At 35.8% G+C, this 27,026-nt stretch overlaps 1 protein-coding gene across 1 annotated transcript in view; it reads right to left on the bottom strand.

Moving 5' to 3' along the window:
• TRPA1 (transient receptor potential cation channel subfamily A member 1) overlaps window positions 1–27,026 on the bottom strand; it is a 54,319-nt gene that overhangs the window by 7,555 nt on the left and 19,738 nt on the right. The window contains exons 11-24 of the mRNA XM_050801918.1: window positions 26,461–26,630; window positions 26,211–26,375; window positions 24,539–24,653; window positions 23,397–23,563; window positions 21,404–21,497; window positions 17,793–17,852; window positions 17,189–17,284; window positions 10,660–10,730; window positions 9,803–9,965; window positions 8,927–9,016; window positions 7,233–7,402; window positions 4,770–4,899; window positions 4,165–4,347; window positions 483–551 (exon numbers count right to left, since the gene is read on the bottom strand). Of these exons, the coding sequence (XP_050657875.1) occupies window positions 483–551; window positions 4,165–4,347; window positions 4,770–4,899; window positions 7,233–7,402; window positions 8,927–9,016; window positions 9,803–9,965; window positions 10,660–10,730; window positions 17,189–17,284; window positions 17,793–17,852; window positions 21,404–21,497; window positions 23,397–23,563; window positions 24,539–24,653; window positions 26,211–26,375; window positions 26,461–26,630 (1,743 nt within the window). The remainder of the gene's footprint in view (window positions 1–482; window positions 552–4,164; window positions 4,348–4,769; window positions 4,900–7,232; window positions 7,403–8,926; window positions 9,017–9,802; window positions 9,966–10,659; window positions 10,731–17,188; window positions 17,285–17,792; window positions 17,853–21,403; window positions 21,498–23,396; window positions 23,564–24,538; window positions 24,654–26,210; window positions 26,376–26,460; window positions 26,631–27,026) is intronic.

Genomic DNA, 27,026 nt, shown 5'->3' with positions numbered 1-27,026 from the left:
TACCAGATAACATGCAAACAGACACAGGATGTGACTCCTCAGGATTAAGAAAGCTTCCATGCTAAATAACTGTGCTCTCAGAAAAGGAAGAAACGATAATGGTGTTAGTTTCAGTAAGTTTAAATAAACGTGATGCAGACAATACCTAACTTAGGATGGTCTGACTCATGATTTTTGACTTTATGGTGGTGTGAAAGTGATGTATATTCAGTAGAATCTGTACTTCAAATTTTAAACTTTGATCTGTTCTGGGCGAGCAGTGTGTGGTACTCTCCTAGGATGCCAGGCAGTGGCAGCGAGCCACAGAACCCAGTCAGCCATATGATCAAGAGGGTAAACAGTCCAACTTTACAGTGTAAGTGGTATAAATTTACAACTGGCATATTCCTTCAAAATGTCCATTTTTGACTTGTAATATTTTTAACTTATTGTGGGTTTACCAGAAGATAACACTGCCATAAGTGGGGAAGCACTGCACTTACCTGCATAGCTATCCTCTTCAATGATGCATGTTTCTGGACCTCAGCAATGTCACCAACTGCCAAACCAATCTGAAGTATGACACAAAATTTAATCACCACAGTTTAACGGCCCACTGAAAAATGCATGTAAGGTCTGTCTTAGTCCATTCACACTGCTATAACAAAATAGTTTAGTCTGGGTAAAGTATAAATAGCATAAATTAATTGCTTACAGTTCTGCATGCTGGGAAGTCCAAAATCAAGACTCGGGCAGAACTGGTTTCTGGTGACAGCCCATTCCTCATAGGTGGCACCTTCTATGTGTTCCCATGTGGCAGAAGGACAAAGGACCTAATAAGCTCCTTCATAGGAACTAACTCCATTCATGAGGGCTCTCCCCTCAGGGCCTAATCACCTCCGAAAGGCCCCACCTTCTAATGCCATCTTCTTGGTGATTAGGTTTCCATATATACATTTTGGGTGGGACATAAAAATTGAAACCATAGCAAGGTCTCTGTGGCTAAAGTGGGAGAGTGGGCATATGATCTACTAGTAGTAGTAGCTGCAGAATACTTTGGTCATACACCTTACAGAAAACTACAAGGCCTATATACCTCTGCAATGGTGATGGCCACATTCGGAGGTTCAGTACTCTAAAGTGCTATAAAAACTTATGACACATAAATTAATCTGAAATTCATTTCATTTAAGATAATCTGTTATTTTTTGAAAGGACAGGGATGATGTGATATCACATGCAATTGGGTGTAGCCACACAACATGGTGGGAAACTCCAGGAGTTTAGTAACTAAGGTAGACAAGAGTGATTTAACAACATGGAAAATAATACTAAACTGAGAGAATGATACATATTATATCTTACATATGTTCAGAAGGGAAATATATACTATAGGGGCAGGAGAGGCTCTGGTGAGAAACCAGAAATGTATGGCTAGATAGAATTAGGAGGGGGGAAGCTGCTAGCTCAGTTCTACTCAATCTGTTGAATTCGCTGATTTCACTCACTCATTTATTTTTCTGGTACTTAGTTCCTGCCTTTGCTGAGCCAGCATCTTGCATGCTGCACCAGAAAGAAACGTCAGTGACTGCTCTTGAGGAGCTCAAAGTCCAGTAAACTCTATGAGACGAGGGATCTGTCAAGCTCACCACTGTATGCCCAGTGCTTAGTATAGAGCAGGGCATGTAATAGGTAAACAAAACAGTCACAGAATGAATGAAGAGAGGGAGAATACATTCTAGGGCTTGCAAACTAGCACTGAGAACTGGATATAGTCAGGAAATAGGTTTCACTGGGCAGGATAATATTGTTTTGGTTTTTAATTTGCAAGTTTTCAGATGGGTGCTCTCTCCAATTTACATTGGCCCCCATCAAAACCAACCATCTCTGCCAGGCGCAGCATCTCACATCTGCAGTCCCAGAAATTTGGGAGGCTTAGGTGGAAGGTTCACTTGAGCCCAGGAGTTCCAGACCAGCCTGGGCAATATGGCGAAACCCCATCTCTACAAAAATTAGCTGGGTGTGGTGTTGAGCACCTGTATTTGCAGCTTCTAGGTAGGCTGAGGTGGAGGATCAGCTGAGACTGGGAAGTGGAGGCTACAGTGAGTCATGATCACTCCACTGTACTCCAGCCTGGGTCACAGAATGAGATCCTGTCTAAAAACAAACAAACAAACAAACAAAAAACTAACCCTAAAACTAACCATTTCATACCTGCTGCTTCACATATTTTAGATACTTGCCTGGGCTCTGAAGACATTTGAGCTTATAAGCCATAGAAGAGATCAATTATTAACTTTTAATGGTCACTAACATTTATCAAATGCATATCATGTCCCAAGTACTGTTTTAAGTTCCTTGTATTAGCTCATTTATTCTTTGCAATAATCTAGGAAGTAGGTTTTATTATTATTATTTGTTTGTATCCTAAAAACTATGGTAACACAAGGAAAGAGCACCCAATAGAGTAAGGTAATTGGAGACGGGTGGGTGGTTAAGGAAGTCTGCTCTGAAGAAATGATACCTCAGCTGAGTTTTGAAATCTTAGAGCTAACCCATGGTGGGATGTTTTCCAGGCAAAAGGAAGAGCCTGTACAGAGTCCAGACAGCATGAAGGAAAGTGTGGCGCACTCAGGGAGTGTGCATTTCTGGGTAAATCCTGGGAACAGTGAGGTGTTGGGAAAGATCTTGGTAAGATCCAGCTCACAGGGACCTTTGCCTGCTATGCTGATGGGTTTGGACTGGATTAAAGCTTTTGGAAAAATATTTAAAAGAGCCACTGATGGGATTAGCTTTTCATTATCAGGGCATCACTATGGTGGCCATTTGTAGGAAGAATGAGACAAAGCAGTGAGGTATGGTGGAGATGCTCTTGAGGCTGCTGGAGCAATTTGGATGAGGAACCATGACAGTCCAAGCCAACTGGAAGCAGATGTGAAAGCCAAAGAATTATTGAAAGAACTGTGGAAAAATGTGGGAGAGTGAAATAGAGACTATCTGCCAATGATGTGAGTAGGATAACTAGGAGATTCTACTGAGAGGCAGTAGAGATTCTGAAGGAAAAGATAACATTAGTCTTGGCTCTGTTGGTTTGATTTTCCTCCAGGATATCCAGGTAGAAATGCACAATGGATGCCAGATGTGTGGATCTTCAGAATGGGGCCAACCTGTACTACTGCTAAGCCCAATTCTCTTCTGGATAATTATCTTCCAAAACATAAACAATTATCAGAGAAGAATGTGGGCTTTATGTCATTCTCCATTATTCCTATTGCCATCCTTTGTTTTCCTAGGTCACCAAAATAAAACTCTGGAGTTGTATCAAATAAATGAATCAAAATACTTACTCATCTGCATATTTTTTTTCCTTTCCAGAAACACTGCCTAGTACAGTCTCTGATACATAGTCAGACTCAAAGAAAGTGTGTGGAATATGTACAGGTGTGCATAAATGGATAAAGGAAAAACAGGCACAACAATGCCAATCAAGACTCCCCATGGACCTGGAATGGGATGCACCTTTGCCTGCATCAGCCAACATGCTCATGCCTTGAGCAGATTCTCTAGAGAATTCCATGTGGAAAGGCACTCTCATGTCTGCTGATACTATCTAGGCTTTGACTAGGTTCAAGGTGGCATCTGAACGTTGTAGACGCCCTCTGCATGACAGACTTCCCCACTTGAATCTCTGGTCAATGGTAAATTCGAGCATAGAGACAATATATTCCATAAAGGTCTCTGCCTAACCTCTGATCCCCTTTCCAACTCCAAAACATCACACACCTTCATCTTTATTGCTTTTCCCTGCTTCTTATTTCTTCATAGCATTTATCACTCCCATGACATCATGCAACACATTTATTTGTTTATTACCGAACTTCCTGACTGTTTGTAATCACACTGGGACTGAATATTGGTCTGCTTTCTTCATCACTGGTTCCTAGAACTTGTAACAGTTACTGGCATTTAGTAGATCCTTGATATTTGCCAAGTGCATGCATCTTTGCATGCCCTGAGCCTCTTGATATGCCTGATGCTTCCCAGGCACCAAATGAGTGTTGAATGAATAGATTTTGTAGTAATCATCTCCCCAGTGGAGGGAGATTAAAGAAGTTAAAAAATAATTATCATTATAAAATGTTTCAAATGATCAACAAACAGAAAATACAAGAAAAAACTACTTACAAGTAAATTCATGAGGACAATTGGGACAAATATTGCGAAGCAAATAAGTTGTGCAAAGGACAGAAATGGATGTGCCAATTCATTTCTCAGATATGGTTCTAGGAAGGACTCTCGATAATTGATATCTCCTAACATCATGCTGAAGGTCTGGATTATAGAAAGCAATGGAGAGCTGAAGGGATCCTGAAAACACATGGTGAGGAACAAATGAAATGCAAAGTTTCTACCATGAAAAAGTGTTTCCTGGAGGTAGAATGATAAAAATTATATTCAGAATACATTTTTAAAGTCATAGGTATATAGCTACTGAAATACAGTGATAAAATATTAGTAAACAGTGGTAAAGTCATCAAAAATATGTTATCTGCATAAATAATAAATCATCTGCATTATACATAAACTTTTTGACAATGGACAAAGTTACTTAACATAACTATATATTTTTTTCGGCAATAAAAGTCATTTGAAAGAAATAGCAGATAAAAACTAAAGTATTCGAATACTGTTATGCAATTAAGAATTTTCTAGACTATTTAGATTTAAGTATAAATATATATTTCCATAATTCACAGCAACAAAATCAACTACTGATGCAACTGTCTTACCTGTAAATTCAGGAGGATGTAAAAGCTGAGTCCAAAAGCCAGAAGAAGGAAGATAAATACAACTGTAGACCTCAATAAAGTTTTCAAAATTACCTCCAACATAACAATAAAAATTCCACAATTTTCAAATCTAGAAAAGTAAAAAAACACACAGACACACACATTTACTCACTTTTGTAGTCAAAGTGTATTCATTCAGTGACAATATTTATCATGTATTAAACCAGGTATTAGATTTCACAGATGAGATCCTTGAGGCCAGTTATTTCGAAAAAGAAAACATAAGAATTAATTGAATAATCATGTCTTAATTTTCAAGCTGTTAGTCACATTACTTTTGCTTTTATTCTCATTATTAATGTTATCTGTTTTTTTTGGATACAGGGTCTTGCTTTGTCAACCAAGCTGGAGTGCAGTGGTGCAATCATTGCTCACTGCAGCCTTGACTTCCCAGGCTCAGGTGATCCTCCTGCCTCAGCTTCCTGAGTAGCTGGGACCACAGGCATACATCACCCCCAGGCTGGTCACGAACTGCTGGGCTCAAGCGGCAGCCTTCCTTAGCTTCCCATAGGGCTAGGATTATAGGCGTGAGTCACTGTGCCCAGCCTTAATGTTACCTTAAATGATTTTACCACTTGACGACTGGACATTACTTCGACTGAAGTAGGAGAGAAAAATAATAGCTTCTCAATATCAAAGAAAATGCTACCAAATGCTTAATAAAGAAATTAGAGAGATAAATTGTGTACTGCATCATGCAGAGATTGAGTTCATGAACCGGAAGGCACCTAATGCAGGGGACACACCACATGATTTGCATTTTATCCTCTTCATCTCCTTCGGTTTTCTTTTCTACTCCCTGCATCCTATATTGTGAAATGTTTGGATAGATAATGGGTGTGCCATCTGGCCTCTAACTTGTACTTTGCCTTTGACAAAGATGACTTTTAAATGAGGAACTTACAAGATTCTGAAGTTGAAAGGGACTTCAGCTAAATTCACAGAGACATATAATGACTCACCAAAGCCACTAATAATGACAGAGCCAAGGGTGCGACAGTGCCTGAACCTGTCTTAAATCCTATTTCTGGGCCACTGCCTTTCTCACCATACCATGTACTCTCCAAGGAGTGGCACTGAACTCTCTATCACTGTGCTCATGACACAGTAATGCAGAGCATATGGTGGAAAAGACACGTTCCCTGGAGTCAGAAAGACTTTGGTTAAATACCTGTATCTTGACTGACTCACTGAGATCTTCAGCAAATTACTGAACTCAGTGCTTCAGCTTCCTCTTTTAGAGAATGCAAATAATAACACTGACCTCATTATTGGAAAGATTATGTGAAATAACATGAAACTCAACATTACCAACTGTCAAAGGCCTGGGAAATCTAGAATTAGATTCTTTGGGCTTATTTTTTCTTGTATACCACTTTGATTCCCCATATATCTATCAGTTCATTTTGAGTGTTTTAATTCAAAGTAAATGTTTACAAAATAATATCAGGTAAAACAAGAATAGCCAATACTTTTCCCATTTACTCCCCCTATTTAATCTAGATTTGTCTAGACTAGTGTTCTTGACCAGGGCTTATTTGGCACACAGGGAACATCTGGCATTGTGTGCATTCATTTTTGGTTGTCACAACTGGAGTAAGGTGGATGCTACTGGTATCTAGTGGGCAGAAGCAAGGAGCCAGGAATGCTGCTAAGCATTTTACAATATACAAGACAGTCCCCCTCCACAGATGATGATGATGAGGAGGAGGAGGGAGAGGAGGAGGAGGAGGAGGAAGGAGAAGAAGAAGAAGAAGAAGAAGAAGGAAGGAGGAGGAGGAGGAGGAGGAGGAGGAGGAGGAGGAGGAGGAGGAGGAGGAGGAGGAGGAGGAGGAGGAGGAGGAGGAGGAGGAGGAGGAGGAGGAGGAGGAGGAGGAGGAGGAGGAGGAGGAGGAGGAGGAGGAGGAGGAGGAGGAGGAGGAGGAGGAGGAGGAGGAGGAGGAGGAGGAGGAGGAGGAGGAGGAGGAAAGAAGAAAGAAAGAAGAAGAAGAAAGAAGAAGAAGAAGAAGAAGAAGAAGAAGAAGAAGAAGAAGAAGAAGAAGAAGAAGAAGAAGAAGAAGAAGAAGAAGAAGAAAGAAAGAAAGAAAGAAAGAAAGAAAGAAAGAAAGAAAGAAAGAAAGAAGAAGAAAGAAGAAAGAAGAAAGAAGAAAGAAGAAAGAAGAAGAAGAAAGAATTATCTGGCCACAAAGTTCAATAGTGCCGAGTTTGAGAAACCCTGATCTTCATTCTGAACTCTGGAACCATGCTCCAGCGTTTCCTTAATAGGGTATAAAAAAAATTCTTCATATTTTGAAACAACTAGAAAAGGAATAAGTCAGTTTTAAATTTACACCAGGTACAGTAGTTTTTCTTTTGATATTAAAAATGCTTAAAGGATGTGGAAATCATTCAAGCTTGTTTTACCTTTGAAGATACAATAAGAAATTCATCCAATAGAGGTAAACAGCAATTGCTCCACATTGCCACTGCAGATGAGCTGGTATTTCAACGAACAAGGGCAGCACAAAAATGATGCCCGTTGTGTAGATAATCCATTCCAAAACATTGTTCATATCCATAAAATAATTCCTTTTCTGGGATAAAAAATAATAAAAAATTACCACATATAGAGACCTAGCATCTATAGGTGGTTATATACATGCACCCAGTAATAAAATTTTTCTAGCTTTGCAGCCAGCTGGGGAGAAGTTTAGGACCAAGGAGTAACCTCATGCCATCCTGGATTGACCTCAGTGCCCCCAGGGTATGAATCGGTGTTGGAGATGGCCCAGAATCCTCTGTTAACCTGGTGTTATGGGAGTCTGACGCCTAAGGAAATCTTACAAATTGCTGGGCTTTCCCTGTGGAGTCCACTCCATCTTAAGGAAACTTCTTAGGGACTGCAAGTTGGTTTAGTAATTCCTGGGCCTTTCTACCCATATAACAACATGAATGTGGAGCTCTCTTTACGAACTAAAGTTATTTCTAAAAAGGTTTGGGACATGCACTGAAACTTAATTAGGAAATAAAAACAAATAATAATGGTATTTTCAAACTTTTTATGTATTGGGCATTAGATTTCCAACAGAGTAGATCATTTAAATATTAATAAGAAAATGTGGAGATCAAATCTGACAGAAAATTCATGTAACTTTATAGCTCAATTTAAACTATAATCTGTAATTTTCATTTCTGGAAAATGAAAATAACGGCAAGAAAAATTAAGTAATGTGCCTTAAATCGTTTAAGGTAAAATGCAACACTATAGTCTAAGTATCAGAATTGTGACAAATTTCTTAAAGTATCTATATGAAAGTACTTGCAATGTATAATGTTTTAAAAATGCAAAGCAATATTATCAAATTTATAAATGCAAATACCTGTGCTTACATGATGCAACAAAGAAAATTTTCACAGAAAGTGAGGTGTTGTATGAAAGACATAAGATTTATAAAAATAATATTCATTAAAATATACAAAAAAATTGTAAAGACTTTCCAACCACCATGCTGAGAAAAGAAGGATCTATGCCATTTATCAACCAAAGGAAGGGCCTGCAAACAATTTATACACTTGGTTCTGATCTGAACTTGGCTCACTCATTTAAAAAGTAGAATATAAAGTAAAAATTTTGCTGTAAAAAGTTCCAAAATTGTATTAAAACCTGGAATTTTATTTAATCAAAAAAAGCATTTCTGTTAGAAAAGGAATTCAAAGAAAGACTCATTTGAAATGGAGTCTTGGGCCAGATAACTTCTTCATAAACATTTACATTTAAAATTATCAAGTTCAAAATTTAACCATTATGTTAGCAAAATCTTCAAAACTATGTAAGAGAAAAGAAAGTTCACTCATAAAGACCATTTGTAGTTAGAGAGATCCTTAAGGACCAGTAAAAGTGGAACATCTCTTTCATAGATATATCAAGTAGGCAGTGACCTTACCTAAAATCATGTGATTTCTACCTTTTGAAACATTTATGCTTGGTGTTTCTAATCTGTATGTTAGTCAAGCTATGTAATTTTATTATGACATAATATAGTAATAGCTTATCAATTAACTTATGTCCTGCATATTAAAATATGTGCAACTTTAGAGATACAAAATGTATTACATACCTGTTGGAAAATTTGCCCCGCTTCTTTGCAATACCCAAATATACTTGATAAAAACACTAAAATCATACAAGTTTTTATTAGATATGAATTCTAAAACAAAAAAGGACAAGACACTTAGTTATGAGAGATATAAAACACTTTAATATTTCCATAATTTTCACTATTAAATTTATTTTTTCTTTTTTTTTGCTTAATTTCTATATACTGTCCACTTTGAGTTGAACAGAAAATTTAACTGACACCAATACTAATATCATTTACTAGAGATGAACACATCCTCATTTCAGAATGTCCTTATTAAGTGAAGTTCAAAAACTGATAATTGAATTAAAAAAGAATATGAATCTGTAGGCCAATACAAATTTGTTTATTGTCACAAAATACATACAACAAAATTTACCATTCTAAAAGTGTTACATTTTACGTGTACATTTTAAAATATGTAATTCAGCAGATTAAGTATATTCACAGTGTATTACCACCATCACTATTATCTAGTTCCATAACTTCTTCATCATCTTGGATGGAAACTACATATCCATAAAGCATCTCTCCCCATTTCCCATGTCCCAGTCCCTGGCAACTGTAAATCTGCTTTCTTGTACACCTATTTTAAAGTTTTACACTTCACTATTTAAGCTGGCATCTAACACATGTCAGTTCCTTTTAAATTAGTTTACTCATTCGTTGACCTGTTTGTTTATATTCCCTCTCCTTCCACAAAGGATTTTAGGAGAAATTAGTACCGTATACAAATTCTTACAGGCTATTTATAATGAAGTCCTGATATGTCACATTTATTATGGGTTTAGTAGTCTTAATAAAAAATACATTTTTTATAATCTTTTATTTTAGAAAGTTAAAATTTGGAATTACCGTGGTATCTAGTATTTCTGAATGATCACTAGTTTCATTGATGATTCCGGTTGAGTTGAAAGCCATTCCTGGTTTTATATTGACAACGAGAATGGTCATAGGTATGAGACCAAGACAGTAAGATCCTAAATTCATCATATGAGCTCTAAATCCATAAGCCAACCTACAAAAATATAAGCAAGCCAGAATTGAGTAATTTCAAACGAAAATATTTACTTAAGATAGTTCGGGAAAAAGTGGTTATAATCTCTTTAAGAAAACTTGTTGGTAAATTCACTGAAGCTTAGAATCAAGTAAATCTTCTAATTCACCTTTTTCATTTTCAGAGAAGGACTCTCAAGTTCTAAGCAAATTATGACTTAACAAATTAATGAAAGAGCCGGGATGTTAACCCATATAATCTGTCAGCAATATGAGTGCTCTTCCTAGAACACACCTCTTTCTTCATTGTCAACTAAATTTCAGGGTCCAAGATATTTCTACATGTTCTATATAAGGATCCTTTCCATGCCCCAAATATTTCATTTAATGTTAAAGATAAATTTTAGTCTCTAAAGAGCTTCTTCATGTCTTATATAATAATTCCCTCCCACTCCAAATATTTTATTTAATGATAAAGATAAACAATGCCAGCATTTTTTAACCTTAACTTCTTTTTATTTGGTCTTTTTCACTTTATTTTATTATTATCATACTTTAAGTTCTAGGGCATTTGCCTTACTTATTTCTTCAAAGTAAAATCATTAACATAACAAAAACCAAAACATGAAAATACCATTACAATATAATTGTTTTGAAGACTTTGTAATAGATCCAATAGGCACAGCATTAAACAAGAAATACTATTCAATACCCACCATTTCATGAGTAAATATTCTTTACACACAGGATGATTGAGAAGCTCTATGCGGTTATTTTGTACCATTGCCTGAGAAATAAAAAAATGTGTAATAAAAACACAATCATAATCAACTACTGAGTATAAACTAATCTTTTTATTGTCTGGTTTTATAGCTGTGTTTTGACATTGTAAAAGTAACATATTTTAGAACATTAAAAAAATAAAAATTAGATCAAGATTTTAAAAAACACAAATTAGAACCATTTTGTACAGGTAAAATTGTTTGATTCAGTCTGATTCTTTAGTTCTCTGACTACTTGACCTAGCATAAGCTTTTTAATTTTATATAGGATTATAACAGGAAAGGACATTAAAGATAAATTAGCAAGTTATACCCTCATTCTGTCCTTGAAGAAATTCAGGCTTATCTTTCTAGAAGGATTTTATGCAGTAGAATATACATACATAGTTGTTAAATTAATCTAGATCATAAGTTTTCATTAAAGTTATTTGTGACTACAAGTATTTATTGAAAAATTAGTTTTTAACTATTCAAGAAATACATAAATAGAGGGACTGATGCCAACAGGGTAGCAAAATAGGAAGTCCTAGGCCCCCCTTCCTCCATAGAGATATGGAATTAAAAACAATACACAGACCATTTTCTTTGTGAGCAATCCAGAACTTAGTTAAGGTGTTTCTGTACCCAAGGTGAGCACGTAGCCAAAAATAACCATATCAAAGACAGTAGGAAAATGCATGGCCTTTACTTGCCACGGCTCCTCCCTCTGGCAAAGCACAGTGCCATTGGGAGAAAACTTCCAACTCCTGCCTTCTCCCTGGAAAGAGAAAGAAAAGGGTGGAACATATCCACTGACTTCTGACTTCTAAGGGGCTGACCAAGGGAATGATTTTTATCTTGCCTGAATCTAAGCTCTGACACAAATGGGTGCCAGCAGGGGATCACTGATAACGAAGTGGATCACTGGGTCTTAGTCTAGCACCAGAGAAGATAACAGTGTCAACAGACAGATCCTAGGCAGTGTCCCAGTATCATGACTTGCTACAGCACCAGAGATACAGGGAAAAAGAGACAAAAAGTCTACCACATACTGAAAACAATTAGCAAAATGGCAATAGTAAGTCCTTTACTGTCAATAATTATTTTAAAGGTAAACTGGTTAAACTCTCCTACTAAAATACAAAGGTTGATTGAATCAATAAAACACAGGATTCAACTATATGCTGTCTGCAAGAGACTCACTTTAGATATAAGAACACAGGCTGTAAGTGAACGGATGGAAAAATATATTCCATGCAAATGAGAAACTGAAGTGAAAAGAAACAGCCATATTTACATCAGACAAAATAGACTTTAAGACAAAAACTGTGACAAGAAACAAAGAAGGACAATATATAATGATAACAAGGTCAACTCACCAGGAAGATACAACAATCATAAATATATACAAACCTCACATTAGAGCTCCCCAAAATATGGAACAAACTTAGATAGAACTGAAGGGAGAAATAAACAGCAACACAGTAATAGTAGGAGACTTCACTATCTGACTTTCAGTTATGGATAGAACAACCAGACAGAAGTTCAATAAGGAAACAGAAGACTTGAACTTGAAAGAAGCATTAAAACATTTCAAAAGATTGAAATCATATAAAATAGCTTCCTCACTACAGTGGAATAAAACTAGAAATCAAAAGTAGAAGGAAAATAGGAAAATAAAAAAACATGTGGAAGCTTAACAACTCACTCTTAAACAGCAAATAGGTCAAAGAAAAAATAAAAGAGAAATTTAAAGTATATCTGGAGACAAATGAAATGAAAACATAATATACCAAAATGTATGGAGTATAGCTAAAGCAATACTAAAAGGCAAGTTTATAATGGTAAACACTTATGTTATAAGACAAGAAAGATCTCAAATCCATAATTTAACTTAAAACTCAAGGAAATAAAATACAAACTAAACCTAAGATTAGCAAAATGAAGAAAATAATAATGATTAGAGCAGAGATAAATGAAAGAGAGAATAGGACAAAATAGAAAAAAAATTAATGAAACCAAGAGTTGGTTTTTTGAAAAGATAAGCAAAATTTAAAAATTTTTACTAGACTAATTATGGAAAAAGGAGAGATGATTTATTGGCTATGACACCAACAGAACAGGCAACTAAAGCAAAAACAGACCAACAGGACTATATAAGGTTAAAAATTTCTTCAAGTCAAAGGAAGCAATGACCAAAGTAAAAAGGCAACCTATGGAATGGGAGTAAATATTTATAAATCATATATCTTATAAGGAGTTAATATCCAGAATATTTGAGGAACTCCTACAACTCAACAAGACAATAAATAACCCAATTGACAAATGGGTCAAGGCTGTGAATAGGTATTTCTCCAAAGAAGATACATGAATAGTCAATAAGCATTATTGCTTATGACTATTGAATGAGAAGATGCTCAACATCATTCATTATTAGGGAAATGCAGTTTAGAACCACAATGAGATACCACTTCACATCTGTTAGTTGGCCACTATCAAAATAACAAAAAATAACAAGTATTGGTGAGCATGCTGAGAAACTGGAATCCTTGTGTACTATTGGTTGGAATGTAAAAGGGGACAGCCATTATGGAAAACAGTATTGGGGTTCCTCAAGAAATTAAAAATAGAATCACCACAGGATCCAGCAAGTCTACTTCTAAATGTGTATATGAAGAGTTTAAAGCAGGATCTCAAAGAGATTTTGTATACTCATGTTTGCTGTAGCATTATTCACAATAGCCAAAAAGGAAACGCAACCCAATATCTTCAACAGACAAACAGATAAGGAAAATATGGTACATACATACAATAGAATATCATTCAGCCTTAAAAAGAAGAAAGTCTTGTCACATGCTCTAACATGGATGAACCTTGAGGAGATTATAGTAATTGAAATAAGCCAGTCACAAAAGTACAAATGCTGTAAGATTCCACTTTATATGAAGTACTTAAGGTGGAGAAAAATCATAGACACAAAAAGTAGAAGGGTGGTTGCCAAGGGCTGGGGGAAAGATGATGGAAGTTGCTGTTTAATAAGTACAGAGTTTCAGTTTTACAACATGAAAGAATTTAGGTATCTCTTGAGTAACAATGTGAGAATACTTAACACTACTGAACTATACATTTGAAAAGAGTTAAGACAGTAAATTTAACTTTATGCTTTTTACCACAAGTAAAAAAGAAAAGAAATATCCAAACAAATTCTCTTAAAATACTGGAACATTGGGATAAGGCCATAGTTCTCACCACACCTAAGCCTCAATTCTGGGCAGGACTCCATTTCCCCAGTAGTATCACCATTGCTAACTTGTACATCCTTCCAAATCCTTTTCTGTATCTCTACACAGAAACACCCATGTTCAAAAACTCAGATGTAGTTATAGAAAAAAAGGATAATTATTTTGTATTTATGTTTTTACTCAAATTATGTCTTCAATTTGCTTATTTATTCAACACAGCCTAGAAACATATCAATGTTATATAAAGATTCATCAAGAACATTGTTTTTAAATACTGCTTAATATTTCATTATTTGGATATAGTAGTTTATTGCGACCTTCCCTTATTTATAAATATTATTATTGTTTGACATTTTATAATTAAAAATAATGCAGCCAGAATTGGTCTTCTTAGCCCTTGGGCAAGTTTTTTATTTTAATTTGATGAGTTATATATTTCATTTCTAGAAAATTCTCAGACATCCTTTCAATTGTCTCCCTTCTATCTCTTTTTAAAAATGTTCATCTTTCTGAAATAACTTTTAGATAGAAATTGGAATTTCTATTTTTAGCTTCCTTGTATTAACTCTGATTTGATTGTACTTTCCAAAATTATTCTACCAAACAACTTCTAGGTTTTTGCACTAAACACCCACTTACATTTTGAAAAAACCCTATACTATAGTTTTCATCAGCACTGTGTTAGATTGTTTTCAATCTTAGTGTTCATAAAAATCTTTTCAGAAGCTTATTTAAAATTTTGATTATTAGGTCTACCCTCTAGCATTCTGGGTTAGTAGGTCTAAGATGGGCCTTAGGAAACTTCATTTTAACAAGAACCACAATAATTGTGATTCAAGCAGCCAGAGATTCCAGTTTAAAAACTACTACTGTGACACCAACAATGGAATATTTGCAGGTTCACCATTTTTCTTTTCTATTTATTTTTACCCTAACCATTTGAAAAGTAATTGAGATATATGTATATACAATATTCTGGGGGAATAAAAGAACCCCTTGCAAATATTCATTACCAATTGGATGCCCAATGGAGCTCATAAAGCTATATCTCTAGCTATTCTTGGAAAAAAAAACACAAAAACCTAGCAGGATCTAACTATTGTTTTTGAGACCTCATCTAAACTTCCACGTAGATTTGATTTTTTATCCATTTAAAATTGATGGTTTATTCAAGCTAAAATAAAAAATATGGAAAAATATTTGTGAGAGTAATTCAAAATGTTACTATTGATATTTTTAAAACACCATACTAGAAACACACACAGATACTTGTTTTCAATGTGCTTTCATTAAAACAATCCTCTTGTTTCTGAAATCTTGTAACTCTGCTTTTAAACTAATAACAAATACAACAAACCTACCCTTTGATGCATGCAAGTACATTGTAAGTTTAAATATCACCCAAATAAAGTGTAAATAAGACTTAAAGTATCCTATTGGTAGCTATGCTAATGGATTTTCCATAGTAGCTCTACTCTTGCATGCACCATTAATGAAAATAGCTCTCACTGGCTCCAGTTTGTCTTAATCTCAGTATCTGATTTCTTATGTTCTCTATTTGGTCCATCTAGACTTTCAAATTTTCTGTGCACAGTAATTTCCCATCAGGTCAGTTACCTTCCTGAAGAGCCCCACTCAGCTCACTTATAACTAAAGCAAGGTTTCCTAAGCTATTTAGGCATTGTAGAATCGGGTGCTGGTTTGATACCTAATATATTGCATTTATCTAAGTGAACCTATTTTATTTAAATTACACTTTGCCCATTATTATATATTGTCTATTTCTTTTTAGATGCTATATAGATCTTATTTCTTCCTATTCTTATTCTGATAATGGAGACAAAAATAGATACATTTTTTCTGATAGAAGTATTGCCTATTTTTAAAATTATAATTAAAAAACACATACATATGCAACAAATTTTCTAAGTATAACTGTAGTGTAGTTACTGTTAGATCACTCGGCTATCGATTATGAACTATACTCATAGCAAAACATAACACACTCAAGGAGAGCTAAAATGCTTAGAGCAATGGTGAGTCAGTTACCATCACCAGTGTTAAGGGCATAAAATCCCCACGAGTCTGCATTCTCCACACTCCAAGTGCTCAGTAAGCCTTGTAGGTTTAACTTTGGGTGACAGCTGTTACCATGGTTTGTACCAAAGTCTTCAATGTTGGGAAATGACCTCATTGAAGGTGAATAAAAATTCTTCATTGACCTACAGCAATGTTGTGTAATAGAATTTTCTGCAATGATGAAAATGTCTTCTACCTGTGCAGTGCAATATGAGAGCTGCAAGCCAAATGGGCTACTGAGCATTTAAAATATGGCTAGTGTGACTGAAAAATAAAATTTTAACTTTATTTACTTTAAACTAGTTTTTAAGTTAGGAAGCCACATGTGACTAGTGGTTCCCATATTAGATAGCCCAAATCTAGACCAAAATTTGCATCTCCAGTCCTCAAATGGTTTACATGCACACAATTTTAATTTGTTGCCAATATTTACACAATTGTGGGCTGCTGTTGTCACATGGCAATGATTTGTTGAAACTAGTAGCCACTGTCCTTTTAACCAGAAGCCTAAGTTACTTATCTGTTACTGTTTTCTCTGTAGTTATTTCAGTTTGAGACCTTTGATTCAGATTGAAGAGCATCAAATGCATTATTTTCATTGCTTCATTGGCTAGAAACATAAAAGCATCTTTTAAAATAATAGTTACTTTTTTAAAAGTTTCTTGGGAAATTTAAGTCCATGCTGTGCCTTAAAAGCCTACTTCAAACTGGGTTTATTCCTCTGGAATCTAAGATCTAAGAACCTCTGAATGGTCAGAGTTTACCTTGGAACCCAGTGGCTAGCTGAACTTAGAAGCTGTGGCTGTGAAATAATCACCTCTTGCATTTTCCTGTGGTTGACACTGGAGGAAACTCTTGAATATGTAGGTGGATAGAGGTGGCAAGCAAGTGTTACCTGTGTTGCCCATGGTTTATTTGATTCTGGATTGGAGCAGATCTTATGTGACCATTAGAAATGAACTGTAGAACTTTACAGCAATTGAAAAAATGATTGCTTTCTTTATTAAAAAATAAGGGTTTGAGTCACATGGCAGACATAGACATAGAACTATAAAACTGGAATTCTCTTGATCCATCAAGTATTAAAACATTTTAGACTATTGTATCACAACATTTTAGAACCCAACTAGAAACTATTTAGATAATGAAAACATTGAACTTACATTGAGGGCTGTGAGAGGTTCATATATAACATCCTGTGTAGGTGTTTTTTTGGTGAATTCTAACGGGCATTGAAGATATTTGAAATTATACTCGATCTGTAGAAGACAGATTTTTTTTTTAAAAAAAGTACAGTTAGTCAAGTATAGAATCCCCAAAGTAATTCTTGAAAAAATCAAATACACAAGTTTACAATTCTGCTGAAAATTAAGTGATTTGAAGAAAGTTATTTCAAGTGGAGACAAGAAATTAAGTTATTGCATATTAATTACAAAAATAAATATCCTGGAAGGCTGTTATTCAATTGCTTTATATCTCATAGGCATGGAAAGAGAGGAGTTCTCAAAAGATCATTTAGATATTTTAGATCTTCAATATTAAGGCACAATTAGTTAAGGAAATATAAAGACTAGAAAAAATGATGCTATTAAAAACTATTAAAATGTTAGGGGAAAACAGAATGTAAGGGAAAAATTCTCTCACAAGTAGATAATACAATAATACGACAAATTAGATCAATACCTTCTACAGTAGGTTACAGATCAATAGTAACAATATTTTTAATATTTTTCAAAGAATTATAACAAAATAATAAAATAAACTTACATAGTAGTCTCGGCAGGACTTGTCTTCTGTAGAATGCAACATGCAGAAATCTAAAAGTACCTTTGAAAAAGAAAAACCAGGTAAGATATTGGGGCAGTACACTACATATTAGGAAGGATTTTACCTTATTTCTAAAATAACACACAAGACATTTCCTTTCCTTGGCCTCTTGCATCTCAAGAAAAAATTATAATCTATGTCATTCAGGAGCAAAGTTTAAAATACAAAATGTTACAAATACTTTTGCATGCCTCAGAAACACCAGTGATTCAGAAAAATACCATGTGCTTGAGAATAAAATTGCATGTACTAAAATCTCGGTAAGAGATAGTCCACTAGTTGTGCCTAAGATTTGATGTCTTTCTGGGCTTTTAGAGGATATATAGATTACAGGTTGAGCAACCCTAATCTGAAAATGTGAAATTCTAAATGCTCTAAAATCCAAAATGTTTTGAGCACCCACATATTTCCATAAGTAGAAAATTCCACACATGAGTACTTAATATAAACTTTGTTTCATGCACAAAATTATTAAAAAACTATATAAAATTACCTTCAGGCTATGCTTTTAAGGAGTGTATGAAACACAAATGAATTTTGTATCTACACTTGGATCCCATCCTTATGATACCTCATTATATATAGGCAAATATTCTGAAATCCAAAACATTTCTGGTCCCAAGACGTTGGGATAAAGGATAGTCAATCTGATTCCTTTTCTGAGTACCTTACAGTGACAACTTATTGTTCCTAATCAAGATTTTCCATCCCAGCAATGGAGTCTTTCTATGGTTTAGGTCCCATCTTCTGAATTGCCCCAGTCTGGAGTAACGTGTTTGCTTCTGTACCTCATGTGCCAAGCAACACGGAGAGAGTATGTGTTTAGAGGAGGGTGGACAGGGGGATAGATGTTGTAATGAGAAATAGATGAAGGCTCTCTAGATACTTAACTTAGGGAAAGAACACTTATGGGGTCATTAGAGCCACCCCTATGGTGTTCGGGAACAATTGTTTTTGTGGGGCTGCATAAACAATGTGAGACACCCCAAATCTAGTGGTCCAAATTTATGGTCCTGAGAAAGAAATACTACCTAGCCAGGCTGCCCTCTTGGAACCAGGACTAGACACGATACACCATATGGCCCCATCAATGCATCTAGGACCTCCTGGGGCATCTGGTGAACCTGCAGAACTTGAGGGTAGAGTGTCAGACTATATCCAGAAGGGAAGAAACAGGGCCCTGGCTGGTCTCAGGTAGCAAAGGGATTAAGAAAATTACAAGGCAGGCTCTGTTGGTGACTGGATAGCAGTACTAGAGGTCACAACAACCATCATGAACAATAAAGACAAGACTAGCCAGTAGTGCTGTGTAAGGCAGAAACAGGCAGGTCTGGTTGTTATAGTTTGAAAACTGGGTAATAATCAATGTGTGCAAAATAAAGGATGGGCTGTCTTGGATGGGGGCCAGGGAGATTTCAAGAGCAACTTTTCAGAAATGTTGTATAAGTAATTCAAATGCATTATGTCAGGCTTAAGACATTTAAATTCACTTATTTTGCTGAAAAGTAGTCACAATACAAAAGTAATAAAGTCATTATAGAAAATTACCTAGAAAATGTAGTAGCATAAGGAAGAAATTAAAAACTAATCCTATTCCTGTAACAGATAATTCTTATTAACATTTTGGTATAATTTTGACTGTTTACTATGTTTTCACATGGGAATATTTCAACATTGTTTTACAATTACAAATAATGTTGCAGAAAACATTCTGTAAAAGTCTGTATCTCTGATTATTCATTAAGACAGATTTTAACAATTGTTAACTACAGAATAAGAAAGTTTGAGATTGAGTATTTATGTGTCCTTTGATGAGATGTAGGCACCTAAAAAGTTAATCTGTCTGCCATTTGTGTACTGGACTGCTCAAATTTTCATTAGGCATCATAAAAAAGAAAATGCCCAAAATATTTAGTGCACAGGAAGTCCCTGCTCAATAAATAAAATACAATAAGTGCTAGTAGTACTAATAACCACAAAAGCAGTACAAAAATAGTAGGAGGTATATTATGTATGAACCATTATCCTTAGCACTTTATATATTTTACCCCCACTTTTGTAATCACGTTGTAAGATCAGTATTAGCATCATTATTTTAGAAATAGAGAAAACGGAAAATAAGCTCAGAGAGGTGAAATGACTTGCCTAAAACAACTCAGTGAAAGGCAGCACCAGGATTAAATCCCAAGACCCCCAGAAGGCTCCAAATCTGGTCTTCTATTCCCTGCGTCACTATATCTTACTGCCTCCTTCAGCATTTGGATATATTTTTCCTTTGCAAGATATCTGAAGTCATTCTGCCTTTCTTGATCATTCCATGTCTGTCCCAACCCTCAAATCCCAACTTTCCCAGATTGCCTTTTAGCATCCTTTAATACTCATCCGCTCAACAATCTGTGCATGTTTGTCTTGTATGGAGTATCCGATCATATGCTGGTGTATATTTAATGTAGCAAAGAGAGTCACATATTTAAAAACTCACAGAGGCCAGGCAAGCAATGTAAATGAAGGAACCATGCCAGGCATAAGAGTTTTTTTCCATTGTTCTTGAGATGTTGGCTATCCTTGGGCAAGCTTTTATCTTCACAGTTTGGATAAAGTCATAATTCAATACTTCTCTACTATAAGGAAAGCAATTGCATAAGAATGACAATATGTGACAACTAGGCACTGGAGCCCAATATACAAAGGGGAGAGGTGGAGCATTTTATTTTATTTTATTTTTTATTATACTTTAAGTTCTAGGGTGTATGTGCACAACATGCATGTTTGTTACATGTATACATGTGCCATGATGGTTTGCTGCACCCATTAACTCGTCATTTACATTAGATATTTCTCCTAATGCTATCACTCCCCCCTCCCCCCACCCCACAACAGGCCCCAGTGTGTGATGTTCCCCACCCTGTGTCCAAGTGTTCTCATTGTTCAATTCCCACCTATGAGTGAGAACATGCGGTGTTTGGTTTTCTGTCCTTGCGATATTTTGCTCAGAATGATGGTTTCCAGCTTCATCCATGTTTTTAAATAGGAGAGTGATTGTCCCACCCATGGGAAGCTGCTGGTGCTCAGCTCAGCAATTCCTGCCTTGTGAGAAGGTAGGCCCAGGTACAAGATCTCATTCTTATGAGAGGCTAGATATTTGGAGGAAAATATAACTGGAGGAAACCAGATACCTTAAGGAAAGCATCCTGGTTTCAAACATTAGCAATTCATGCAAATTTGAAACATCAATAGCATGCATGCCAAGTGAAACATATACAAAGGCTTTATTCAGCCAACAAACACCAGTTCGTAGCTCTGCTATAGGCGCAGATTATTTAAATAAAAATATTTTACCATATTATTACCTATTACATATAATAATAGGATTCTTTAATCCAAGAAGGCCTTCCTTAAGTAGTTATTGTCTCATTTCCCTTATAGCCTAAGGAAAATGAGAAGCTTTAAAGCTGGAAATTATTATTATTAGGTTGTGATTACAACAATAAATCCTCAGATCATATATGTCAAGCATAAACCCAGGAAGAATTTTGTTTTAGAGAGTTTACCTTCATGCATTCAGGGAGGTATTCTATCATTTCTGTAATTGGACATTTGTTGCCTGGAGAATTATGACTAAAAACCTTAAGACATTCATCCCATCTGTAAAAAATAAATAAGTAAGATAAGCACAGGTCTTCATCCTTCTGTTCTATACAATAGCTGAAACTCAAGATTATTTCTTTAGGGGAAACCTAAACTTAAGCGTATTCATGAAATACAATGCTCACCCTTGGTTCCAATGGAACCAACATGTAAACCAAGATCAACTCAGTAACAGGATCCTTGTCCATTAATGGACATTAGGAATGTGGGTAAATTTCAGGATGGCTGTTATAATCATTGTTCTGTCTCTGTATCTAAATGCCATTCCAAGAAGCTGGGACTATATCTTCTTTTTCTCCTGAAGTTATGAAATGGTCAGTATTTACAGAGCTGACCACGTTAGGTAGAGATTCCACATTCACATACCTATATCATCAGTGTAGTACTCGTCCCATATTTAATAACTAATGCATGTGTACATCCTGTATTGAGTTAAACTACAAACTAACATGCGTAAAGTGCATTGATAAGCATAGCCTCTGCCAGAACATTCCAGATTTTGCCCATTTTCTTCATCACCATCCAACTGAACAGGGTAAGACAGTGCTTACCATACCAAGGAGGAACTAAATCTATGGCAGGAGGCAAAGAATAGCCCATTTATCTCCAAGATCTTATCCAATTCTCCGTTAAACTCTATCAGTAAAACCCATCTAGTACATCTACATTGTCAAAAGAAAAGTTTGGATTGAACACTTGCATTAAAAGTGCTTTAAAGGGATGATCAGTAAGAGATTTTTTAGACTGCCCATGCTCAAAAACACAGGTTTGATGTGCCTTGAATATGAGAATGTTTGCTCTGTGTCCACTACTAGGTGACACTGGGCCCTTGTGCGTATCTATCTGTGATTATTATAGAAAGTGATACTAAAAAGATATTATGAGAAGTGGAACAAACTATCCTCTAACTTAATCACTAAAACTCCTTGGCATATGGTTTACAAACCCACCAACTCAAAAGATTACATGTTAAGAGTCATCCCATTATATGGCACTGATAACCAATTCGATTTGCCTTGGGGAATATTTTTGCCAGCATCCAGTTTTAGGGTTTCTACTGGCACGTGTTGGGCAAATTCAGGTAGGGCAGTGCAGAGTTTGTTTGACAATGATATGGTTCCAGACACTACACCTGAACCCCTGGAGTCTCACAAGAGTGATGTGAAGCTTGGTTTTATGTGCCCACATTTTATTTTTTAAGAAATATAAACTGAAGATCAGAGAGGTTAAGCAATGTGCCTGTTGTCATCCAAAAAAATTCATTTATAAATTTAGGTAGACATTCAGAAATAACTAAAGGAGTATAATTGGATTGTAACACAAAGGATAAATGCTTGAGGGGATAGATACCATTCTCCATGATGCATTGCATGGCTGTATCAAAGCATCTCATGTACCTGATACATATACACACCTACTATTTACCCACACAAACTAAAAATAAAAGGGTCGGGCACAGTGGCTCATGTCTGTAATGCCAGCACTTTGGGAGGCCGAGGTGGGCGAATCACTTGAGCCCAGGAGTTCGAGACCAGCCTGGCTAACATGGGGAAACCATGTCTCAATGAAAAATACAAAAATTAGCTGGGCATGGTGGCTCGTGCCTATAGTCCCAGCTACTCAGGAGGCATGAGAATTGCTGAAGCCCGGGAGGTGGAGGTTGCAGTGAGCAGAGATCACGCTACTGCACTCCAACCTGTGTGACAGAGCTAGACCTTTTCTAAAAATAAATAAATACAAATTAAAAATAAAAAACTTTAAAGATTGATGCAAACAACTGATATTTTAAATTTTAATTAATGGCCGAAACTCATTTCTTTTCTCTTATTTTCTCAGACTTCAAATCATCCTGACACCAGAGAACACTACATGACAGTGGACAGGAAGACAGTATACCTTTTGCTCCTGATGATTGTAAGAACCACCTCCTTCCTCTTATTGTGAAGTGCAAGGTGCAAAAAGGAGGCCTGCTGCTTGTTCAGGACTATGTCAGCATTGTGGCTCAGAAGAAGCGCAACGGCTTTGGCGTGGCCTTCCCTTGCAGCAAAGTGAAGTGCAGTGTTCTTTTGAGGAAAAAGAGACACAGAAAATGTGGTGACAATGTCTAATCTGCCTTATTTCACCACTTAACTGCTTAAAAGACATTAGCGACACTACTATTTAATACCAAAATACATAGGATTTAAAACTCGTGTTCAGAATCAAGCTTCAAAATAATGAGTTCACAGTTCAAACATGGTGTGTGTGTGTGCATGTGTGGGAAGTGGATCTGTGTGTGTGTGTGTGTGTGTGAGAGAGAGAGAGAGAGAGAGAAAGAGAGAGAGAGAGAGAGAGAATGAATTCCAAGGTATTTGTTTTGTGTTGCTTTTGCAATGGGATGATTCTACACGGACAAAGGATAAGCTTTCAGGGTAAAGATGTTGGGTTGAACACAGAAGAAAATCCTCCTGAGACTGATCATTTGGAGAACAGTGGCTTACAGATTTGGGGCTTCACAAGCTTGTAAATGTTTTTTTTTAAATCAGCGACTGTTATAAGTTTGCCCATTTTTAGTTTCCCCACATAAAGATTTTTTTTTTTAAAGGCAACAACAATCTTCTATCCCCATCATTTTATGAACAAACATACGTTTCAAAAGTCACTCTCCCCAACAGAAGGACATAATAGCACAATAAAGGGCAGTATTTCAAATCAATACACTTCAAAACAACACTTATCTTAATGAAAACTCACCCCTGCCTTCATTTCTGTGGACCTACCAGGGAGTAAACGCTTTGCCATCAAATTTCAATGGCCTGTGGACCTCGCTGCTCTGTGAGACTGGGGGTTTCCTCAACATTCACCCACCCCTTGGTATTCTCTCATTTCTGCTGCCTTTTGATTCATACTTCACCTCAAGAATCCACTTGCTAAACATCCAACAAAAGGCTGGGAATAGAGCAAGGAAGGTAAAAAGGTGTCTTGGAGAGTTTTCTGGCAATGTTGGAAGTTTCTGCTATGTCAAGATTTTGGGTAAGCATGAGGACCACAGTGCATACCCCGTCTTCATCCAGGCGATCTGTGCACTTCAAATTAGTATCAAGAATGACCTTCATGGTCTGAGTGTACCCGCCCATGGACGCATGATGCAAAGCCGTCCAGCCATTGTGGTCACTAGTAAAGAGTTAAGAAAAGATATGCGCATACACTTAGCAGACGAAATGTGGGATGGGATGCCATTTGGCTTATTCTAGGTAAATCTGATGACAACAAAAAGCATAAATGACATCTGGCAACTAAATATTTATAAAACATTTATAATAAATGAGCGAATTCCAAGCTTAATGATCTTAAATGACCTATTTCTAACGTGATTCACACGTTTTTTATTTAGTGGTTTAAAATACGAAAGTATATAAAACATTACCAAACACTTTGGGGTAAGAGAAGTACGCTTAGCGTGTCTGTGTCATACATCATTGTTTTAAAGCTATAATGAACTGATACACATCAATTTAAATCTTGTTTTATTCTTTCAATGAACATTGTATCAACAAATTTTTATGAAGTAATGTTAGTCTTTGTGGTCAATAGTTATTGGTAATACTACTAATAATATAGTATATGGCTATAAGATACTTCGCTTAGTGTCAGTTATTATTCTAAGAGTTTAAATCTGAAAAACTTCCCTCTTGTGCTCTGAAAGATGCTTACTCATTTGCTTTGAAAAATGTTTATCCTTTTCCACAGAAATTCAAGATGTAAATACAATGAAGCCTTATCATATTAGTTATCTTTTTTCAAATTACACGGAAAAAAATTCCTGACACTATTTGATTTCAGTGCTAGTGAGCAGATGTTTTAGAGTGCAAGAGCCATGTTGCTATATCAGTTATGATGTAAATAAGCAACAACTGTCTGGCCTGGGTCTACTTGGGTCCCTCTGCAGGCCAGTTTCTTGGTGTTTCTTTGTAAACCAGAAGAAACTGAGCAAAACATTTATTCTTGTAGCTGTAGCACTAATTTGCTGTCATCAATATTATGGTAAGGAAATGTGTTTTTGAACATTAGCCTAATAAGCTCTTTGCTACTGCTATGGTAAGATATTAAATGAAAAACCTCTGTAAAATGTTTCCAGGTTTTTTCTTTCTTATCACAATATCATTTAATTATGCCACGTATTTTCTTATGCTTACATATTTTAACTTTGTTTTGTTTCTTGTGCTTGAGCTCATTTAAGCATAATAAAATTCAGAAATGTTTACTGTCTTCTGTTGTCACTTAAAGGGAGCTTTTTATATCTACCATTCATCAGATTGAATGAAAAGTAGAATATTTGAACTTGTATGTTTTGTGTGTGTGTACGTGCACACACACACATACACAACCATGGTTTTGTCTCTATATAGGAATATGGCAGCAAGATGAGGTAAAATATGAGAACTGTATTTCAAAGAAAGGTTCTGAGAAAGACTGCACAAAGCCACTTATTCTGTGACCTCGAACAAGGTTCTTCAAGTCTAAAAACTTCAAAGTCTTTCAGTTGGAAATAATACTGACTTCCCTTCCAGTATTTTTAGAAGTTATATATGTTTTGATGATAAAATAAAATGGATAAAAGTACTTAGTGAGATATAAAGTTAGACCTCATAATTAAAAATATAATGAAAAGATAGCCTCAAAATGGCTAATTAAAGAAACTATATAAACATTCCAATCATATATCCTCACCTGAGAAACAATGCACCTTTTTTCAGAAGAAGCTGAACTACTTTATCATGTCCATTCTTTGCTGCCAGATGGAGAGGAGTCATTCCATGAAGGTCCCCTTCATTCAGAAGCCTCGTATCACTTATGTCTTGTAGGAGCCTCTGACAGGTATTGATACGCCCGTAACTTGAAAAAAATTAGGTTTTGTATTTTCAAAGCAAATATTAAACGGAAAGAAAACATGTTCATACATTGCTAGACTGACCCTTACCTGGCTGCAAAATGCAGAGGTGATTTCTTATCTTTGCTTTTGGAATGAATGGACACATTAAAGCCAAGAAGGTTATTTACAGAATCAGGGCCCCCCTGTCTACATGCATAATGTAGAGGAGTACACCCATCATTGTCTTCATCCATTACCAGCTCTTTGATCTGTTGCATCTATAGGAAAAAAATTCATATTATACAAATAACTCTGCTATTATGCTAAAATGATGGTTTTAAAACTATTGTGTAGGAAAATATTTTCCAACAAGGGTCAATATGTACTCCTTAGGGCCAAAATTGTAAATAACCTAAAGGATTTGAGAGTAAAATAAATATGAAGGAAGTTGAATGCTCTGTCTTCATGTAATGTACATTACCATATTAAAGGATCTGAGATACCATGCCAATGGGAAAATGTACTTAACATTTTTAACTCAGCATTTTTCAAATATATTGGATCACGGCCCTTCCCTCTGCCCCTCCTCTTATTTCCTCCCACCCCCAAATAACACCCAACAGCTTCATGTTAATACATTCTGTTAGGTAAAATGGATCGGATGTTAACATTAG

The sequence above is a fragment of the Macaca thibetana genome, chromosome 8, assembly GCF_024542745.1.
Source record: "Macaca thibetana thibetana isolate TM-01 chromosome 8, ASM2454274v1, whole genome shotgun sequence".
Classification (NCBI taxonomy): Eukaryota; Metazoa; Chordata; class Mammalia; order Primates; family Cercopithecidae; genus Macaca; species Macaca thibetana.
The sequence above is the reverse complement of the archived record's forward strand: the minus strand, read 5'-3'. Positions and strand labels throughout refer to the sequence as shown.